Raw genomic sequence first — 20,708 nt, forward strand, 5'->3', positions numbered from 1 at the left:
GCCACCTCTGAAGCTGCGACCGGCCCGTCTGGCGACGACGCCACCTCTGAAGCTGCGACCGGCCCGTCTGGCGACGACGCCACCTCTGAAGCTGCGACCGGCCCGTCTGGCGACGACGCCACCTCTGAAGCTGCGACCGGCCCGTCTGGCGACGACGCCACCTCTGAAGCTGCGACCGGCCCGTCTGGCGACGACGCCACCTCTGAAGCTGCGACCGGCCCGTCTGGCGACGACGCCACCTCTGAAGCTGCGACCGGCCCGTCTGGCGACGACGCCACCTCTGAAGCTGCGACCGGCCCGTCTGGCGACGACGCCACCTCTGAAGCTGCGACCGGCCCGTCTGGCGACGCCGCCACCTCTGAAGCTGCGACCGGCCCGTCTGGCGACGCCGCCACCTCTGAAGCTGCGACCGGCCCGTCTGGCGACGCCGCCACCTCTGAAGCTGCGACCGGCCCGTCTGGCGACGCCGCCACCTCTGAAGCTGCGACCGGCCCGTCTGGCGACGACGCCACCTCTGAAGCTGCGACCGGCCCGTCTGGCGACGACGCCACCTCTGAAGCTGCGACCGGCCCGTCTGGCGACGACGCCACCTCTGAAGCTGCGACCGGCCCGTCTGGCGACGACGCCACCTCTGAAGCTGCGACCGGCCCGTCTGGCGACGACGCCACCTCTGAAGCTGCGACCGGCCCGTCTGGCGACGACGCCACCTCTGAAGCTGCGACCGGCCCGTCTGGCGACGACGCCACCTCTGAAGCTGCGACCGGCCCGTCTGGCGACGACGCCACCTCTGAAGCTGCGACCGGCCCGTCTGGCGACGACGCCACCTCTGAAGCTGCGACCGGCCCGTCTGGCGACGACGCCACCTCTGAAGCTGCGACCGGCCCGTCTGGCGACGACGCCACCTCTGAAGCTGCGACCGGCCCGTCTGGCGACGACGCCACCTCTGAAGCTGCGACCGGCCCGTCTGGCGACGACGCCACCTCTGAAGCTGCGACCGGCCCGTCTGGCGACGCCGCCACCTCTGAAGCTGCGACCGGCCCGTCTGGCGACGCCGCCACCTCTGAAGCTGCGACCGGCCCGTCTGGCGACGCCGCCACCTCTGAAGCTGCGACCGGCCCGTCTGGCGACGCCGCCACCTCTGAAGCTGCGACCGGCCCGTCTGGCGACGACGCCACCTCTGAAGCTGCGACCGGCCCGTCTGGCGACGACGCCACCTCTGAAGCTGCGACCGGCCCGTCCGGCGACGACGCCATGGATATCTGACGTGGGACATGCAAGAGTTCATGGGTACTCTAGTCCAGTGTGTAACTGCATTTGCTTGTTTTGGCTCAATTAAACATTAACTGTAATACTTGTGTCCTCTGTATTGTTTTGGTGGTTCCTACTTGGAGTTGAGGTGTATGACCTGACTTGAGTAACTGGGGTGATGGCAACATTTATTTTGCATTATATCCATGCGCCAGCAATATTACTCAGACCCCTGTGTTTTAAATTACCAATTGACTTAAGCTACATGTGCTCAGTGTTGGTCCATTTATGCTAGTAGCATCACATGATACCTCAACAGCATTTTGACGCCATTTCCGGTCACAACTTGCAGACTTGTTTACGTGTTGCGGTGTTTTGTTGCCTACTTTGCTACCTGACAACTTTACGGTTTTTACTTTTTAATTACCGTTTATATTTTTGGTTTTTCCCTCAATTTTTTCACTCGTGTCAGGGTTGCGTCAATTCGAATCTGGTATCAGGATAAATATCACAATGAGGCTTTTATTAGCTAAGCAATAAGTGGTAAATGCAATTTTCGTATATATGGGCTCTGTCCCACCTCGCAGGGCAAAACAGAACTGACTTGTTCCTGACAAAGATATTTAATATACTCTGACAGTTCCTGCTTCCGAGCCGGCCTGTCAGAGTAGACTGGGCGTGGTTTAGACTCACCCAGCCTATCGTTGATTGTTGGCGCAGAGGCTGGTCCCAGCCCCTTAAGCGCTTCAGCGGTCAGTCGTTGTAGCTGTGTAGAATATGCAGTTATCAGGCACCTGGCTCCTGTTATCTAACAAAAGACTGTTCTGAATGTGCCCCCCCCCCAACTCATTGCACAGTTCTGTATTTTTCCATCATGAGAAAGGCCCATGGCCCTGAAACTGAACAATGGTTCAAGTCAGCTATGTTGCATAACACATACATACATCCACACAAGCCAACAGCAGATAATATTAAATCACATATGGTAACGGGCTATAGTGCATAACACAGAATCCTCATACTCCGGACGCTTTATCTGGACATGGTTCGTCAGGACCTCCAACAGCCGAAGCTAAGTAGTAACATTAACATGATGCCTTCTAATTGCAGTCGCTGTACTCATACAGGAGAACGATCGCCTTACGGTGAGGATAGCTGTGCTACAAGCCCAGCTTCAGACGCAATCGTTAGGCAAGGGTAATTTCAGTGTAGGAAAGGATGAAACAGCGTCTGTGCCACCAGTAAGTACAGATAGTAACGTTAGTATAAATCCCCTCGCACGGTCCCCGCAGCCGGACAACTTTCTCACGGTTTCTGGAGAGAAATGCTGTAGGAATGCTCAACCGGTGTCGCTCATTCAGCCGACAAACTTCAACCGGTTTTCCCCATTAAGCAGCGAGTCGGAGTCAAAGGCCGAGCCTTCTCTTGTCTCTACTCCTCCCGTTACGGGGTCAGAGACGCCGAAGCTTCCCACCATTAGCTCTGACAAATTGAAAACTCTAGTCATTGGCGACTCCATTACCCGCAGTATTAGACTTAAAACGAATAATCAGCCGACATGTCTCTGGACCTACTCACTGTCACAGTCATACTCTGGACCTAGTTTTGTCCCATGGAATAAATGTTGTGGATCTTAATGTTTTCCCTCATAATCCTGGACTATCGGACCACCATTTTATTACGTTTGCAATTGCAACAAATAATCTGCTCAGACCCCAACCAAGGAACATCAAAAGTCGTGCTATAAATTCACAGACAACACAAAGATTCCTTGATGTCCTTCCAGACTCCCTCTGTCTACCCAAGGACGCCAGAGGACAAAAATCAGTTAACCACCTAACTGAGGAACTCAATTTAACCTTGCGCAATACCCTAGATGCAGTTGCACCCCTAAAAACTAAAAACATTTCTCATAAGAAACTAGCTCCCTGGTATACAGAAAATACCCGAGCTCTGAAGCAAGCTTCCAGAAAATTGGAACGGAAATGGCGCCACACCAAACTGGAAGTCTTCCGACTAGCTTGGAAAGACAGTACCGTGCAGTATCGAAGAGCCCTTGCTGCTGCTCGATCATCCTATTTTTCCAACTTAATTGAGGAAAATAAGAACAATCCGAAATTCGTTTTTGATACTGTCGCAAAGCTAACTAAAAAGCAGCATTCCCCAAGAGAGGATGGCTTTCACCTCAGCAGTAATAAATTCATGAACTTCTTTGAGGAAAAGATGATTATTACAAAGTAAATTACGGACTCCTCTTTAAATCTGCGTATTCCTTCAAAGCTCAGTTGTCCTGAGTCTGCACAACTCTGCCAGGACCTAGGATCAAGAGAGACACTCAAGTGTTTTAGTACTATATCCCTTGACACAATGATGAAAATAATCATGGCCTCTAAACCTTCAAGCTCCATACTGGACCCTATTCCAACTAAACTACTGAAAGAGCTGTTTCCTGTGCTTGGCCCTCCTATGTTGAACATAATAAACGGCTCTCTATCCACCGGATGTGTACCAAACTCACTAAAAGTGGCAGTAATAAAGCCTCTCTTGAAAAAGCCAAACCTTGACCCAGAAAATATAAAAAACTATCGGCCTATATCGAATCTTCCATTCCTCTCAAAATGTTTAGAAAAGGCTGTTGCGCAGCCTCTGCCTTCCTCGTCAGAGGAGGAGATAGAAGAAAACTGTTACAGTCTCTGTGAATGGTTTGTCCTCTGACAAATCAACTGTAAATTTCGATGTTCCTCAAGGTTCCGTTTTAGGACCACTATTGATTTTCACTATATATTTTACCTCTTGGGGATGTCATTCGAAAACATAATGTTAACTTTCACTGCTATGCGGATGACACACAGCTGAACATTTCAATGAAACATGGTGAAGCCCCAAAATTGCCCTCGCTAGAAGCATGTGTTTCAGACATAAGGAAGTGGATGGCTGCAAACGTTCTACTTTTAAACTCGGACAAAACAGAGATGCTTGTTCTAGGTCCCAAGAAACAAAGAGATCTTCTGTTGAATCTGACAATTAATCTTAATGGCTGTACAGTCGTCTCAAATAAAACTGTGAAGGCCCTCGGCGTTACTCTGGACCCTGATCTCTCTTTTGAAGAACATATCAAGACTGTTTCAAGGACAGCTTTTTTCCATCTACGTAACATTGCAAAAATCAAACTTTCTGTCCAAAAATGATGCAGAAAAATGTATCCATGCTTTTGTCACTTCTAGGTTAGACTACTGCAATGCTCTTACTTTCCGGCTACCCGGATAAAGCACTAAATAAACTTCAGTTAGTGCTAAATACGGCTGCTAGAATCCTGACTAGAACCCCAAAAATATATCATATTACTCCAGTGCTAGCCTCCCTACACTGGCTTCCTGTCAAGGCAAGGGCTGATTTCAAGGTTTTACTGCTAACCTACAAAGCATTACATGGGCTTGCTCGTACCTATCTCTCTGATTTGGTCCTGCCGTACATACCTACACGTACGCTACGGTCACAAGACGCAGGCCTCCTAATTGCTTCTTCCACATCTTTTGGTCCCTGTCTGTTTTGCTCTCAGTGAAGTGCTACTATCCCCTTGGACTACAGGTTATTGCCGTCATAAGGTGTGCGTCTGTCTGTTGGCCGGACACTTTCTACCGTTTAGGACCTTTGTGGGTAAAGGTAAAGATGGGGTATAGCAGCAGAAGTTCCTCTGAAGTCCAGTATCTGCTGGAAGGGAACCTGGTGGTACGAGAGGATGAGTGTGGGCCTGTTGTGCTTCCCCCTATCCCTCCCTCTTCTCTCTCACTGTCTGAAAAACGTAAAACGTGGATTTGGGTACAGTGTTTATTTCCCCCTAATATCTTTGAAGATTACACCTAAAATAATTAGGAATACTTCTTTCTACTGCTGATCTGAGACCATTAGGGTTAATCATTACAGATATAAATGCAATATATGGAGTAGAAAAGATTGCCTGCCCACCAACTTGATAAGAATCAACATATGTTCTACATGGTCTATTTCTATCTGAACGTAACAACTCAATCAAGCTTGTTAATTGATCGTTAAGCCATGTTTGTCAGGTAAACTAAGGTCATTAGTGGCCTATATAAGCCTCATACAGGCCATGGGAAGACATTACCTGTTGATAACACAGACTATTTTCATGATCATGGGAGGTGTGAGAGAATTGCTGCTCGTTGTGATGACTGTGGGGGTTGTCAAAGGTTGGTTCACTAATGTTTAAGGGATTTGTTTGGTAAATATGCTTAACTTTATAAGTTGGGTATTAATATTTGACTGTCTGTATCTTCCGCGTTGGTCATCTTTTATTCTTCACTGCTATTAATATATGTAGCTATTTTGTGTGAACTCAACTTCTGTCAACACTTTCTCCTCAGTTTCTTGTTACCCTGTTGGAAAGTCCCAGAAGCAAGATCAAGTCTCTCTGCAGAGGAGACTTGGAGGTAAGTGTTTCTTTCCGCAACCCTTCTAGCTATGTTCTTTGTCACTGTCTATGGTGCTGCTGTGTTTGACACTCATTCAACAGCATAGAGTAACTCAGTCTAAATAATGTTGTCAAACCTTAACCTACATTTTTCAGAGCTGTCATCAAATGACGTCTCCATTGTGCATGCCCTGGCCTTGCTCCGATCCATAGGGTCTGACGCTAAACAAGCCAGAGAAGGTACGGCCTGAAACATATACTTTGAAAACTGTAGGGTTCATGTTGCTCAAAATTCGATTAGCAATTTGGCCTAGACCGTGTAGAACAGATGTGTTGCTGTAGAATACCCAACTGTTCCTTTTGTTTTTTCTCAAGAGTATTTAGAGACCAATGAAGTAGAATCCCAAGCTTCTCCAAACCATGGTAGCTCTCCGGCAAATGATGCCCTGTCCTCTGAGGAGAAGCTGAGGCGCGTGTCCTCGGACGACGCCGCCACCTCTGAAGCTGCGACCGGCCCGTCTGGCGACGCCGCCACCTCTGAAGCTGCGACCGGCCCGTCTGGCGACGACGCCACCTCTGAAGCTGCGACCGGCCCGTCTGGCGACGACGCCACCTCTGAAGCTGCGACCGGCCCGTCTGGCGACGACGCCACCTCTGAAGCTGCGACCGGCCCGTCTGGCGACGACGCCACCTCTGAAGCTGCGACCGGCCCGTCTGGCGACGACGCCACCTCTGAAGCTGCGACCGGCCCGTCTGGCGACGACGCCACCTCTGAAGCTGCGACCGGCCCGTCTGGCGACGACGCCACCTCTGAAGCTGCGACCGGCCCGTCTGGCGACGACGCCACCTCTGAAGCTGCGACCGGCCCGTCTGGCGACGACGCCACCTCTGAAGCTGCGACCGGCCCGTCTGGCGACGACGCCACCTCTGAAGCTGCGACCGGCCCGTCTGGCGACGACGCCACCTCTGAAGCTGCGACCGGCCCGTCTGGCGACGACGCCACCTCTGAAGCTGCGACCGGCCCGTCTGGCGACGACGCCACCTCTGAAGCTGCGACCGGCCCGTCTGGCGACGACGCCACCTCTGAAGCTGCGACCGGCCCGTCTGGCGACGACGCCACCTCTGAAGCTGCGACCGGCCCGTCTGGCGACGACGCCACCTCTGAAGCTGCGACCGGCCCGTCTGGCGACGACGCCACCTCTGAAGCTGCGACCGGCCCGTCTGGCGACGACGCCACCTCTGAAGCTGCGACCGGCCCGTCTGGCGACGACGCCACCTCTGAAGCTGCGACCGGCCCGTCTGGCGACGACGCCACCTCTGAAGCTGCGACCGGCCCGTCTGGCGACGACGCCACCTCTGAAGCTGCGACCGGCCCGTCTGGCGACGACGCCACCTCTGAAGCTGCGACCGGCCCGTCTGGCGACGACGCCACCTCTGAAGCTGCGACCGGCCCGTCTGGCGACGACGCCACCTCTGAAGCTGCGACCGGCCCGTCTGGCGACGACGCCACCTCTGAAGCTGCGACCGGCCCGTCTGGCGACGACGCCACCTCTGAAGCTGCGACCGGCCCGTCTGGCGACGACGCCACCTCTGAAGCTGCGACCGGCCCGTCTGGCGACGACGCCACCTCTGAAGCTGCGACCGGCCCGTCTGGCGACGACGCCACCTCTGAAGCTGCGACCGGCCCGTCTGGCGACGACGCCACCTCTGAAGCTGCGACCGGCCCGTCTGGCGACGACGCCACCTCTGAAGCTGCGACCGGCCCGTCTGGCGACGACGCCACCTCTGAAGCTGCGACCGGCCCGTCTGGCGACGACGCCACCTCTGAAGCTGCGACCGGCCCGTCTGGCGACGACGCCACCTCTGAAGCTGCGACCGGCCCGTCTGGCGACGACGCCACCTCTGAAGCTGCGACCGGCCCGTCTGGCGACGACGCCACCTCTGAAGCTGCGACCGGCCCGTCTGGCGACGACGCCACCTCTGAAGCTGCGACCGGCCCGTCTGGCGACGACGCCACCTCTGAAGCTGCGACCGGCCCGTCTGGCGACGACGCCACCTCTGAAGCTGCGACCGGCCCGTCTGGCGACGACGCCACCTCTGAAGCTGCGACCGGCCCGTCTGGCGACGACGCCACCTCTGAAGCTGCGACCGGCCCGTCTGGCGACGACGCCACCTCTGAAGCTGCGACCGGCCCGTCTGGCGACGACGCCACCTCTGAAGCTGCGACCGGCCCGTCTGGCGACGACGCCACCTCTGAAGCTGCGACCGGCCCGTCTGGCGACGACGCCACCTCTGAAGCTGCGACCGGCCCGTCTGGCGACGACGCCACCTCTGAAGCTGCGACCGGCCCGTCTGGCGACGACGCCACCTCTGAAGCTGCGACCGGCCCGTCTGGCGACGACGCCACCTCTGAAGCTGCGACCGGCCCGTCTGGCGACGACGCCACCTCTGAAGCTGCGACCGGCCCGTCTGGCGACGACGCCACCTCTGAAGCTGCGACCGGCCCGTCTGGCGACGACGCCACCTCTGAAGCTGCGACCGGCCCGTCTGGCGACGACGCCACCTCTGAAGCTGCGACCGGCCCGTCTGGCGACGACGCCACCTCTGAAGCTGCGACCGGCCCGTCTGGCGACGACGCCACCTCTGAAGCTGCGACCGGCCCGTCTGGCGACGACGCCACCTCTGAAGCTGCGACCGGCCCGTCTGGCGACGACGCCACCTCTGAAGCTGCGACCGGCCCGTCTGGCGACGACGCCACCTCTGAAGCTGCGACCGGCCCGTCCGGCGACGACGCCATGGATATCTGACGTGGGACATGCAAGAGTTCATGGGTACTCTAGTCCAGTGTGTAACTGCATTTGCTTGTTTTGGCTCAATTAAACATTAACTGTAATACTTGTGTCCTCTGTATTGTTTTGGTGGTTCCTACTTGGAGTTGAGGTGTATGACCTGACTTGAGTAACTGGGGTGATGGCAACATTTATTTTGCATTATATCCATGCGCCAGCAATATTACTCAGACCCCTGTGTTTTAAATTACCAATTGACTTAAGCTACATGTGCTCAGTGTTGGTCCATTTATGCTAGTAGCATCACATGATACCTCAACAGCATTTTGACGCCATTTCCGGTCACAACTTGCAGACTTGTTTACGTGTTTTGTTGCCTACTTTGCTACATGACAACTCTACGGTTTTTACTTTTTAATTACCGTTTATATTTTTGGTTTTTCCCTCAATTTTTTCACTCGTGTCAGGGTTGCGTCAATTCGAATCTGGTATCAGGATAAATATCACAATGAGGCTTTTATTAGCTAAGCAATAAGTGGTAAATGCAATTTTCGTATATATGGGCTCTGTCCCACCTCGCAGGGCAAAACAGAACTGACTTGTTCCTGACAAAGATATTTAATATACTCTGACAGTTCCTGCTTCCGAGCCGGCCTGTCAGAGTAGACTGGGCGTGGTTTAGACTCACCCAGCCTATCGTTGATTGTTGGCGCAGAGGCTGGTCCCAGCCCCTTAAGCGCTTCAGCGGTCAGTCGTTGTAGCTGTGTAGAATATGCAGTTATCAGGCACCTGGCTCCTGTTATCTAACAAAAGACTGTTCTGAATGTGCCCCCCCCCCAACTCATTGCACAGTTCTGTATTTTTCCATCATGAGAAAGGCCCATGGCCCTGAAACTGAACAATGGTTCAAGTCAGCTATGTTGCATAACACATACATACATACATCCACACAAGCCAACAGCAGATAATATTAAATCACATATGGTAACGGGCTATAGTGCATAACACAGAATCCTCATACTCCGGACGCTTTATCTGGACATGGTTCGTCAGGACCTCCAACAGCCGAAGCTAAGTAGTAACATTAACATGATGCCTTCTAATTGCAGTCGCTGTACTCATACAGGAGAACGATCGCCTTACGGTGAGGATAGCTGTGCTACAAGCCCAGCTTCAGACGCAATCGTTAGGCAAGGGTAATTTCAGTGTAGGAAAGGATGAAACAGCGTCTGTGCCACCAGTAAGTACAGATAGTAACGTTAGTATAAATCCCCTCGCACGGTCCCCGCAGCCGGACAACTTTCTCACGGTTTCTGGAGAGAAATGCTGTAGGAATGCTCAACCGGTGTCGCTCATTCAGCCGACAAACTTCAACCGGTTTTCCCCATTAAGCAGCGAGTCGGAGTCAAAGGCCGAGCCTTCTCTTGTCTCTACTCCTCCCGTTACGGGGTCAGAGACGCCGAAGCTTCCCACCATTAGCTCTGACAAATTGAAAACTCTAGTCATTGGCGACTCCATTACCCGCAGTATTAGACTTAAAACGAATAATCAGCCGACATGTCTCTGGACCTACTCACTGTCACAGTCATACTCTGGACCTAGTTTTGTCCCATGGAATAAATGTTGTGGATCTTAATGTTTTCCCTCATAATCCTGGACTATCGGACCACCATTTTATTACGTTTGCAATTGCAACAAATAATCTGCTCAGACCCCAACCAAGGAACATCAAAAGTCGTGCTATAAATTCACAGACAACACAAAGATTCCTTGATGTCCTTCCAGACTCCCTCTGTCTACCCAAGGACGCCAGAGGACAAAAATCAGTTAACCACCTAACTGAGGAACTCAATTTAACCTTGCGCAATACCCTAGATGCAGTTGCACCCCTAAAAACTAAAAACATTTCTCATAAGAAACTAGCTCCCTGGTATACAGAAAATACCCGAGCTCTGAAGCAAGCTTCCAGAAAATTGGAACGGAAATGGCGCCACACCAAACTGGAAGTCTTCCGACTAGCTTGGAAAGACAGTACCGTGCAGTATCGAAGAGCCCTTGCTGCTGCTCGATCATCCTATTTTTCCAACTTAATTGAGGAAAATAAGAACAATCCGAAATTCGTTTTTGATACTGTCGCAAAGCTAACTAAAAAGCAGCATTCCCCAAGAGAGGATGGCTTTCACCTCAGCAGTAATAAATTCATGAACTTCTTTGAGGAAAAGATGATTATTACAAAGTAAATTACGGACTCCTCTTTAAATCTGCGTATTCCTTCAAAGCTCAGTTGTCCTGAGTCTGCACAACTCTGCCAGGACCTAGGATCAAGAGAGACACTCAAGTGTTTTAGTACTATATCCCTTGACACAATGATGAAAATAATCATGGCCTCTAAACCTTCAAGCTCCATACTGGACCCTATTCCAACTAAACTACTGAAAGAGCTGTTTCCTGTGCTTGGCCCTCCTATGTTGAACATAATAAACGGCTCTCTATCCACCGGATGTGTACCAAACTCACTAAAAGTGGCAGTAATAAAGCCTCTCTTGAAAAAGCCAAACCTTGACCCAGAAAATATAAAAAACTATCGGCCTATATCGAATCTTCCATTCCTCTCAAAATGTTTAGAAAAGGCTGTTGCGCAGCCTCTGCCTTCCTCGTCAGAGGAGGAGATAGAAGAAAACTGTTACAGTCTCTGTGAATGGTTTGTCCTCTGACAAATCAACTGTAAATTTCGATGTTCCTCAAGGTTCCGTTTTAGGACCACTATTGATTTTCACTATATATTTTACCTCTTGGGGATGTCATTCGAAAACATAATGTTAACTTTCACTGCTATGCGGATGACACACAGCTGAACATTTCAATGAAACATGGTGAAGCCCCAAAATTGCCCTCGCTAGAAGCATGTGTTTCAGACATAAGGAAGTGGATGGCTGCAAACGTTCTACTTTTAAACTCGGACAAAACAGAGATGCTTGTTCTAGGTCCCAAGAAACAAAGAGATCTTCTGTTGAATCTGACAATTAATCTTAATGGCTGTACAGTCGTCTCAAATAAAACTGTGAAGGCCCTCGGCGTTACTCTGGACCCTGATCTCTCTTTTGAAGAACATATCAAGACTGTTTCAAGGACAGCTTTTTTCCATCTACGTAACATTGCAAAAATCAAACTTTCTGTCCAAAAATTATGCAGAAAAATGTATCCATGCTTTTGTCACTTCTAGGTTAGACTACTGCAATGCTCTTACTTTCCGGCTACCCGGATAAAGCACTAAATAAACTTCAGTTAGTGCTAAATACGGCTGCTAGAATCCTGACTAGAACCCCAAAAATATATCATATTACTCCAGTGCTAGCCTCCCTACACTGGCTTCCTGTCAAGGCAAGGGCTGATTTCAAGGTTTTACTGCTAACCTACAAAGCATTACATGGGCTTGCTCGTACCTATCTCTCTGATTTGGTCCTGCCGTACATACCTACACGTACGCTACGGTCACAAGACGCAGGCCTCCTAATTGCTTCTTCCACATCTTTTGGTCCCTGTCTGTTTTGCTCTCAGTGAAGTGCTACTATCCCCTTGGACTACAGGTTATTGCCGTCATAAGGTGTGCGTCTGTCTGTTGGCCGGACACTTTCTACCGTTTAGGACCTTTGTGGGTAAAGGTAAAGATGGGGTATAGCAGCAGAAGTTCCTCTGAAGTCCAGTATCTGCTGGAAGGGAACCTGGTGGTACGAGAGGATGAGTGTGGGCCTGTTGTGCTTCCCCCTATCCCTCCCTCTTCTCTCTCACTGTCTGAAAAACGTAAAACGTGGATTTGGGTACAGTGTTTATTTCCCCCTAATATCTTTGAAGATTACACCTAAAATAATTAGGAATACTTCTTTCTACTGCTGATCTGAGACCATTAGGGTTAATCATTACAGATATAAATGCAATATATGGAGTAGAAAAGATTGCCTGCCCACCAACTTGATAAGAATCAACATATGTTCTACATGGTCTATTTCTATCTGAACGTAACAACTCAATCAAGCTTGTTAATTGATCGTTAAGCCATGTTTGTCAGGTAAACTAAGGTCATTAGTGGCCTATATAAGCCTCATACAGGCCATGGGAAGACATTACCTGTTGATAACACAGACTATTTTCATGATCATGGGAGGTGTGAGAGAATTGCTGCTCGTTGTGATGACTGTGGGGGTTGTCAAAGGTTGGTTCACTAATGTTTAAGGGATTTGTTTGGTAAATATGCTTAACTTTATAAGTTGGGTATTAATATTTGACTGTCTGTATCTTCCGCGTTGGTCATCTTTTATTCTTCACTGCTATTAATATATGTAGCTATTTTGTGTGAACTCAACTTCTGTCAACACTTTCTCCTCAGTTTCTTGTTACCCTGTTGGAAAGTCCCAGAAGCAAGATCAAGTCTCTCTGCAGAGGAGACTTGGAGGTAAGTGTTTCTTTCCGCAACCCTTCTAGCTATGTTCTTTGTCACTGTCTATGGTGCTGCTGTGTTTGACACTCATTCAACAGCATAGAGTAACTCAGTCTAAATAATGTTGTCAAACCTTAACCTACATTTTTCAGAGCTGTCATCAAATGACGTCTCCATTGTGCATGCCCTGGCCTTGCTCCGATCCATAGGGTCTGACGCTAAACAAGCCAGAGAAGGTACGGCCTGAAACATATACTTTGAAAACTGTAGGGTTCATGTTGCTCAAAATTCGATTAGCAATTTGGCCTAGACCGTGTAGAACAGATGTGTTGCTGTAGAATACCCAACTGTTCCTTTTGTTTTTTCTCAAGAGTATTTAGAGACCAATGAAGTAGAATCCCAAGCTTCTCCAAACCATGGTAGCTCTCCGGCAAATGATGCCCTGTCCTCTGAGGAGAAGCTGAGGCGCGTGTCCTCGGACGACGCCGCCACCTCTGAAGCTGCGACCGGCCCGTCTGGCGACGCCGCCACCTCTGAAGCTGCGACCGGCCCGTCTGGCGACGCCGCCACCTCTGAAGCTGCGACCGGCCCGTCTGGCGACGACGCCACCTCTGAAGCTGCGACCGGCCCGTCTGGCGACGACGCCACCTCTGAAGCTGCGACCGGCCCGTCTGGCGACGCCGCCACCTCTGAAGCTGCGACCGGCCCGTCCGGCGACGACGCCATGGATATCTGACGTGGGACATGCAAGAGTTCATGGGTACTCTAGTCCAGTGTGTAACTGCATTTGCTTGTTTTGGCTCAATTAAACATTAACTGTAATACTTGTGTCCTCTGTATTGTTTTGGTGGTTCCTACTTGGAGTTGAGGTGTATGACCTGACTTGAGTAACTGGGGTGATGGCAACATTTATTTTGCATTATATCCATGCGCCAGCAATATTACTCAGACCCCTGTGTTTTAAATTACCAATTGACTTAAGCTACATGTGCTCAGTGTTGGTCCATTTATGCTAGTAGCATCACATGATACCTCAACAGCATTTTGACGCCATTTCCGGTCACAACTTGCAGATTTGTTTACGTGTTTTGTTGCCTACTTTGCTACATGACAACTTTACGGTTTTTACTTTTTAATTACCGTTTATATTTTTGGTTTTTCCCTCAATTTTTTCACTCGTGTCAGGGTTGCGTCAATTCGAATCTGGTATCAGGATAAATATCACAATGAGGCTTTTATTAGCTAAGCAGTAAGTGGTAAATGCAATTTTCGTATATATGGGCTCTGTCCCACCTCGCAGGGCAAAACAGAACTGACTTGTTCCTGACAAAGATATTTAATATACTCTGACAGTAGTTCCTGCTTCCGAGCCGGCCTGTCAGAGTAGACTGGGCGTGGTTTAGACTCACCCAGCCTATCGTTGATTGTTGGCGCAGAGGCTGGTCCCAGCCCCTTAAGCGCTTCAGCGGTCAGTCGTTGTAGCTGTGTAGAATATGCAGTTATCAGGCACCTGGCTCCTGTTATCTAACAAAAGACTGTTCTGAATGTGCCCCCCCCCAACTCATTGCACAGTTCTGTATTTTTCCATCATGAGAAAGGCCCATGGCCCTGAAACTGAACAATGGTTCAAGTCAGCTATGTTGCATAACACATACATACATCCACACAAGCCAACAGCAGATAATATTAAATCACATATGGTAACGGGCTATAGTGCATAACACAGAATCCTCATACTCCGGACGCTTTATCTGGACATGGTTCGTCAGGACCTCCAACAGCCGAAGCTAAGTAGTAACATTAACATGATGCCTTCTAATTGCAGTCGCTGTACTCATACAGGAGAACGATCGCCTTACGGTGAGGATAGCTGTGCTACAAGCCCAGCTTCAGACGCAATCGTTAGGCAAGGGTAATTTCAGTGTAGGAAAGGATGAAACAGCGTCTGTGCCACCAGTAAGTACAGATAGTAACGTTAGTATAAATCCCCTCGCACGGTCCCCGCAGCCGGACAACTTTCTCACGGTTTCTGGAGAGAAATGCTGTAGGAATGCTCAACCGGTGTCGCTCATTCAGCCGACAAACTTCAACCGGTTTTCCCCATTAAGCAGCGAGTCGGAGTCAAAGGCCGAGCCTTCTCTTGTCTCTACTCCTCCCGTTACGGGGTCAGAGACGCCGAAGCTTCCCACCATTAGCTCTGACAAATTGAAAACTCTAGTCATTGGCGACTCCATTACCCGCAGTATTAGACTTAAAACGAATAATCAGCCGACATGTCTCTGGACCTACTCACTGTCACAGTCATACTCTGGACCTAGTTTTGTCCCATGGAATAAATGTTGTGGATCTTAATGTTTTCCCTCATAATCCTGGACTATCGGACCACCATTTTATTACGTTTGCAATTGCAACAAATAATCTGCTCAGACCCCAACCAAGGAACATCAAAAGTCGTGCTATAAATTCACAGACAACACAAAGATTCCTTGATGTCCTTCCAGACTCCCTCTGTCTACCCAAGGACGCCAGAGGACAAAAATCAGTTAACCACCTAACTGAGGAACTCAATTTAACCTTGCGCAATACCCTAGATGCAGTTGCACCCCTAAAAACTAAAAACATTTCTCATAAGAAACTAGCTCCCTGGTATACAGAAAATACCCGAGCTCTGAAGCAAGCTTCCAGAAAATTGGAACGGAAATGGCGCCACACCAAACTGGAAGTCTTCCGACTAGCTTGGAAAGACAGTACCGTGCAGTATCGAAGAGCCCTTGCTGCTGCTCGATCATCCTATTTTTCCAACTTAATTGAGGAAAATAAGAACAATCCGAAATTCGTTTTTGATACTGTCGCAAAGCTAACTAAAAAGCAGCATTCCCCAAGAGAGGATGGCTTTCACCTCAGCAGTAATAAATTCATGAACTTCTTTGAGGAAAAGATGATTATTACAAAGTAAATTACGGACTCCTCTTTAAATCTGCGTATTCCTTCAAAGCTCAGTTGTCCTGAGTCTGCACAACTCTGCCAGGACCTAGGATCAAGAGAGACACTCAAGTGTTTTAGTACTATATCCCTTGACACAATGATGAAAATAATCATGGCCTCTAAACCTTCAAGCTCCATACTGGACCCTATTCCAACTAAACTACTGAAAGAGCTGTTTCCTGTGCTTGGCCCTCCTATGTTGAACATAATAAACGGCTCTCTATCCACCGGATGTGTACCAAACTCACTAAAAGTGGCAGTAATAAAGCCTCTCTTGAAAAAGCCAAACCTTGACCCAGAAAATATAAAAAACTATCGGCCTATATCGAATCTTCCATTCCTCTCAAAATGTTTAGAAAAGGCTGTTGCGCAGCCTCTGCCTTCCTCGTCAGAGGAGGAGATAGAAGAAAACTGTTACAGTCTCTGTGAATGGTTTGTCCTCTGACAAATCAACTGTAAATTTCGATGTTCCTCAAGGTTCCGTTTTAGGACCACTATTGATTTTCACTATATATTTTACCTCTTGGGGATGTCATTCGAAAACATAATGTTAACTTTCACTGCTATGCGGATGACACACAGCTGAACATTTCAATGAAACATGGTGAAGCCCCAAAATTGCCCTCGCTAGAAGCATGTGTTTCAGACATAAGGAAGTGGATGGCTGCAAACGTTCTACTTTTAAACTCGGACAAAACAGAGATGCTTGTTCTAGGTCCCAAGAAACAAAGAGATCTTCTGTTGAATCTGACAATTAATCTTAATGGCTGTACAGTCGTCTCAAATAAAACTGTGAAGGCCCTCGGCGTTACTCTGGACCCTGATCTCTCTTTTGAAGAACATATTAAGACTGTTTCAAGGAAAGCTTTTTTCCATCTACGTAACATTGCAAAAATCAAACTTTCTGTTCAAAAATGATGCAGAAAAATGTATCCATGCTTTTGTCACTTCTAGGTTAGACTACTGCAATGCTCTTACTTTCCGGCTACCCGGATAAAGCACTAAATAAACTTCAGTTAGTGCTAAATACGGCTGCTAGAATCCTGACTAGAACCCCAAAAATATATCATATTACTCCAGTGCTAGCCTCCCTACACTGGCTTCCTGTCAAGGCAAGGGCTGATTTCAAGGTTTTACTGCTAACCTACAAAGCATTACATGGGCTTGCTCGTACCTATCTCTCTGATTTGGTCCTGCCGTACATACCTACACGTACGCTACGGTCACAAGACGCAGGCCTCCTAATTGCTTCTTCCACATCTTTTGGTCCCTGTCTGTTTTGCTCTCAGTGAAGTGCTACTATCCCCTTGGACTACAGGTTATTGCCGTCATAAGGTGTGCGTCTGTCTGTTGGCCGGACACTTTCTACCGTTTAGGACCTTTGTGGGTAAAGGTAAAGATGGGGTATAGCAGCAGAAGTTCCTCTGAAGTCCAGTATCTGCTGGAAGGGAACCTGGTGGTACGAGAGGATGAGTGTGGGCCTGTTGTGCTTCCCCCTATCCCTCCCTCTTCTCTCTCACTGTCTGAAAAACGTAAAACGTGGATTTGGGTACAGTGTTTATTTCCCCCTAATATCTTTGAAGATTACACCTAAAATAATTAGGAATACTTCTTTCTACTGCTGATCTGAGACCATTAGGGTTAATCATTACAGATATAAATGCAATATATGGAGTAGAAAAGATTGCCTGCCCACCAACTTGATAAGAATCAACATATGTTCTACATGGTCTATTTCTATCTGAACGTAACAACTCAATCAAGCTTGTTAATTGATCGTTAAGCCATGTTTGTCAGGTAAACTAAGGTCATTAGTGGCCTATATAAGCCTCATACAGGCCATGGGAAGACATTACCTGTTGATAACACAGACTATTTTCATGATCATGGGAGGTGTGAGAGAATTGCTGCTCGTTGTGATGACTGTGGGGGTTGTCAAAGGTTGGTTCACTAATGTTTAAGGGATTTGTTTGGTAAATATGCTTAACTTTATAAGTTGGGTATTAATATTTGACTGTCTGTATCTTCCGCGTTGGTCATCTTTTATTCTTCACTGCTATTAATATATGTAGCTATTTTGTGTGAACTCAACTTCTGTCAACACTTTCTCCTCAGTTTCTTGTTACCCTGTTGGAAAGTCCCAGAAGCAAGATCAAGTCTCTCTGCAGAGGAGACTTGGAGGTAAGTGTTTCTTTCCGCAACCCTTCTAGCTATGTTCTTTGTCACTGTCTATGGTGCTGCTGTGTTTGACACTCATTCAACAGCATAGAGTAACTCAGTCTAAATAATGTTGTCAAACCTTAACCTACATTTTTCAGAGCTGTCATCAAATGACGTCTCCATTGTGCATGCCCTGGCCTTGCTCCGATCCATAGGGTCTGACGCTAAACAAGCCAGAGAAGGTACGGCCTGAAACATATACTTTGAAAACTGTAGGGTTCATGTTGCTCAAAATTCGATTAGCAATTTGGCCTAGACCGTGTAGAACAGATGTGTTGCTGTAGAATACCCAACTGTTCCTTTTGTTTTTTCTCAAGAGTATTTAGAGACCAATGAAGTAGAATCCCAAGCTTCTCCAAACCATGGTAGCTCTCCGGCAAATGATGCCCTGTCCTCTGAGGAGAAGCTGAGGCGCATGTCCTCGGACGACGACGCCACCTCTGAAGCTGCGACCGGCCCGTCTGGCGACGACGCCACCTCTGAAGCTGCGACCGGCCCGTCTGGCGACGACGCCACCTCTGAAGCTGCGACCGGCCCGTCTGGCGACGACGCCACCTCTGAAGCTGCGACCGGCCCGTCTGGCGACGACGCCACCTCTGAAGCTGCGACCGGCCCGTCTGGCGACGACGCCACCTCTGAAGCTGCGACCGGCCCGTCTGGCGACGACGCCACCTCTGAAGCTGCGACCGGCCCGTCTGGCGACGACGCCACCTCTGAAGCTGCGACCGGCCCGTCTGGCGACGACGCCACCTCTGAAGCTGCGACCGGCCCGTCTGGCGACGACGCCACCTCTGAAGCTGCGACCGGCCCGTCTGGCGACGACGCCACCTCTGTAGCTGCGACCGGCCCGTCTGGCGACGACGCCACCTCTGAAGCTGCGACCGGCCCGTCTGGCGACGACGCCACCTCTGAAGCTGCGACCGGCCCGTCTGGCGACGACGCCACCTCTGAAGCTGCGACCGGCCCGTCTGGCGACGACGCCACCTCTGAAGCTGCGACCGGCCCGTCTGGCGACGACGCCACCTCTGAAGCTGCGACCGGCCCGTCTGGCGACGACGCCACCTCTGAAGCTGCGACCGGCCCGTCTGGCGACGACGCCACCTCTGAAGCTGCGACCGGCCCGTCTGGCGACGACGCCACCTCTGAAGCTGCGACCGGCCCGTCTGGCGACGACGCCACCTCTGAAGCTGCGACCGGCCCGTCTGGCGACGACGCCACCTCTGAAGCTGCGACCGGCCCGTCTGGCGACGACGCCACCTCTGAAGCTGCGACCGGCCCGTCTGGCGACGACGCCACCTCTGAAGCTGCGACCGGCCCGTCTGGCGACGACGCCACCTCTGAAGCTGCGACCGGCCCGTCCGGCGACGACGCCACCTCTGAAGCTGCGACCGGCCCGTCCGGCGACGACGCCACCTCTGAAGCTGCGACCGGCCCGTCCGGCGACGACGCCACCTCTGAAGCTGCGACCGGCCCGTCCGGCGACGACGCCACCTCTGAAGCTGCGACCGGCCCGTCTGGCGACGACGCCACCTCTGAAGCTGCGACCGGCCCGTCTGGCGACGACGCCACCTCTGAAGCTGCGACCGGCCCGTCTGGCGACGACGCCACCTCTGAAGCTGCGACCGGCCCGTCTGGCGACGACGCCACCTCTGAAGCTGCGACCGGCCCGTCTGGCGACGACGCCACCTCTGAAGCTGCGACCGGCCCGTCTGGCGACGACGCCACCTCTGAAGCTGCGACCGGCCCGTCCGGCGACGACGCCACCTCTGAAGCTGCGACCGGCCCGTCCGGCGACGACGCCACCTCTGAAGCTGCGACCGGCCCGTCCGGCGACGACGCCACCTCTGAAGCTGCGACCGGCCCGTCCGGCGACGACGCCATGGATATCTGACGTGGGACATGCAAGAGTTCATGGGTACTCTAGTCCAGTGTGTAACTGCATTTGCTTGTTTTGGCTCAATTAAACATTAACTGTAATACTTGTGTCCTCTGTATTGTTTTGGTGGTTCCTACTTGGAGTTGAGGTGTATGACCTGACTTGAGTAACTGGGGTGATGGCAACATTTATTTTGCATTATATCCATGCGCCAGCAATATTACTCAGACCCCTGTGTTTTAAATTACCAATTGACTTAAGCTACATGTGCTCAGTGTTGGTCCATTTATGCTAGTAGCATCACATGATACCTCAACAGCATTTTGACGCCATTTCCGGTCACAACTTGCAGACTTGTTTACGTGTTTTGTTGCCTACTTTGCTACATGACAACTTTACGGTTTTTACTTTTTAATTACCGTTTATATTTTTGGTTTTTCCCTCAATTTTTTCACTCGTGTCAGGGTTGCGTCAATTCGAATCTGGTATCAGGATAAATATCACAATGAGGCTTTTATTAGCTAAGCAATAAGTGGTAAATGCAATTTTCGTATATATGGGCTCTGTCCCACCTCGCAGGGCAAAACAGAACTGACTTGTTCCTGACAAAGATATTTAATATACTCTGACAGTTCCTGCTTCCGAGCCGGCCTGTCAGAGTAGACTGGGCGTGGTTTAGACTCACCCAGCCTATCGTTGATTGTTGGCGCAGAGGCTGGTCCC

The 20,708-nt window shown here is 50.2% G+C and overlaps 2 protein-coding genes across 2 annotated transcripts; both read left to right on the forward strand.

Moving 5' to 3' along the window:
* Positions 1-5,398: 5,398 nt before the first annotated feature.
* Positions 5,399-7,692, forward strand: LOC118937633 (polysialoglycoprotein-like; the record flags this gene model as incomplete). The annotated part of the gene is made up of 4 exons (XM_036937020.1): positions 5,399-5,459; positions 5,634-5,699; positions 5,837-5,920; positions 6,056-7,692. Coding segments are annotated over exons 1-4 (1,848 nt in total), but the record flags the coding sequence as incomplete, so codon positions are not given.
* Positions 7,693-12,618: 4,926 nt separating this feature from the next.
* Positions 12,619-20,000, forward strand: LOC110516794 (polysialoglycoprotein-like). The gene is made up of 5 exons (XM_036937027.1): positions 12,619-12,679; positions 12,854-12,919; positions 13,057-13,140; positions 13,276-13,456; positions 18,521-20,000. The coding sequence occupies exons 1-5, from the start codon at positions 12,619-12,621 to the stop codon at positions 19,998-20,000; spliced, it is 1,872 nt and encodes a 623-aa protein (XP_036792922.1).
* Positions 20,001-20,708: the final 708 nt, after the last annotated feature.

The sequence above is a fragment of the Oncorhynchus mykiss genome, chromosome 2, assembly GCF_013265735.2.
Source record: "Oncorhynchus mykiss isolate Arlee chromosome 2, USDA_OmykA_1.1, whole genome shotgun sequence".
Lineage (NCBI taxonomy): Eukaryota > Metazoa > Chordata > Actinopteri > Salmoniformes > Salmonidae > Oncorhynchus > Oncorhynchus mykiss.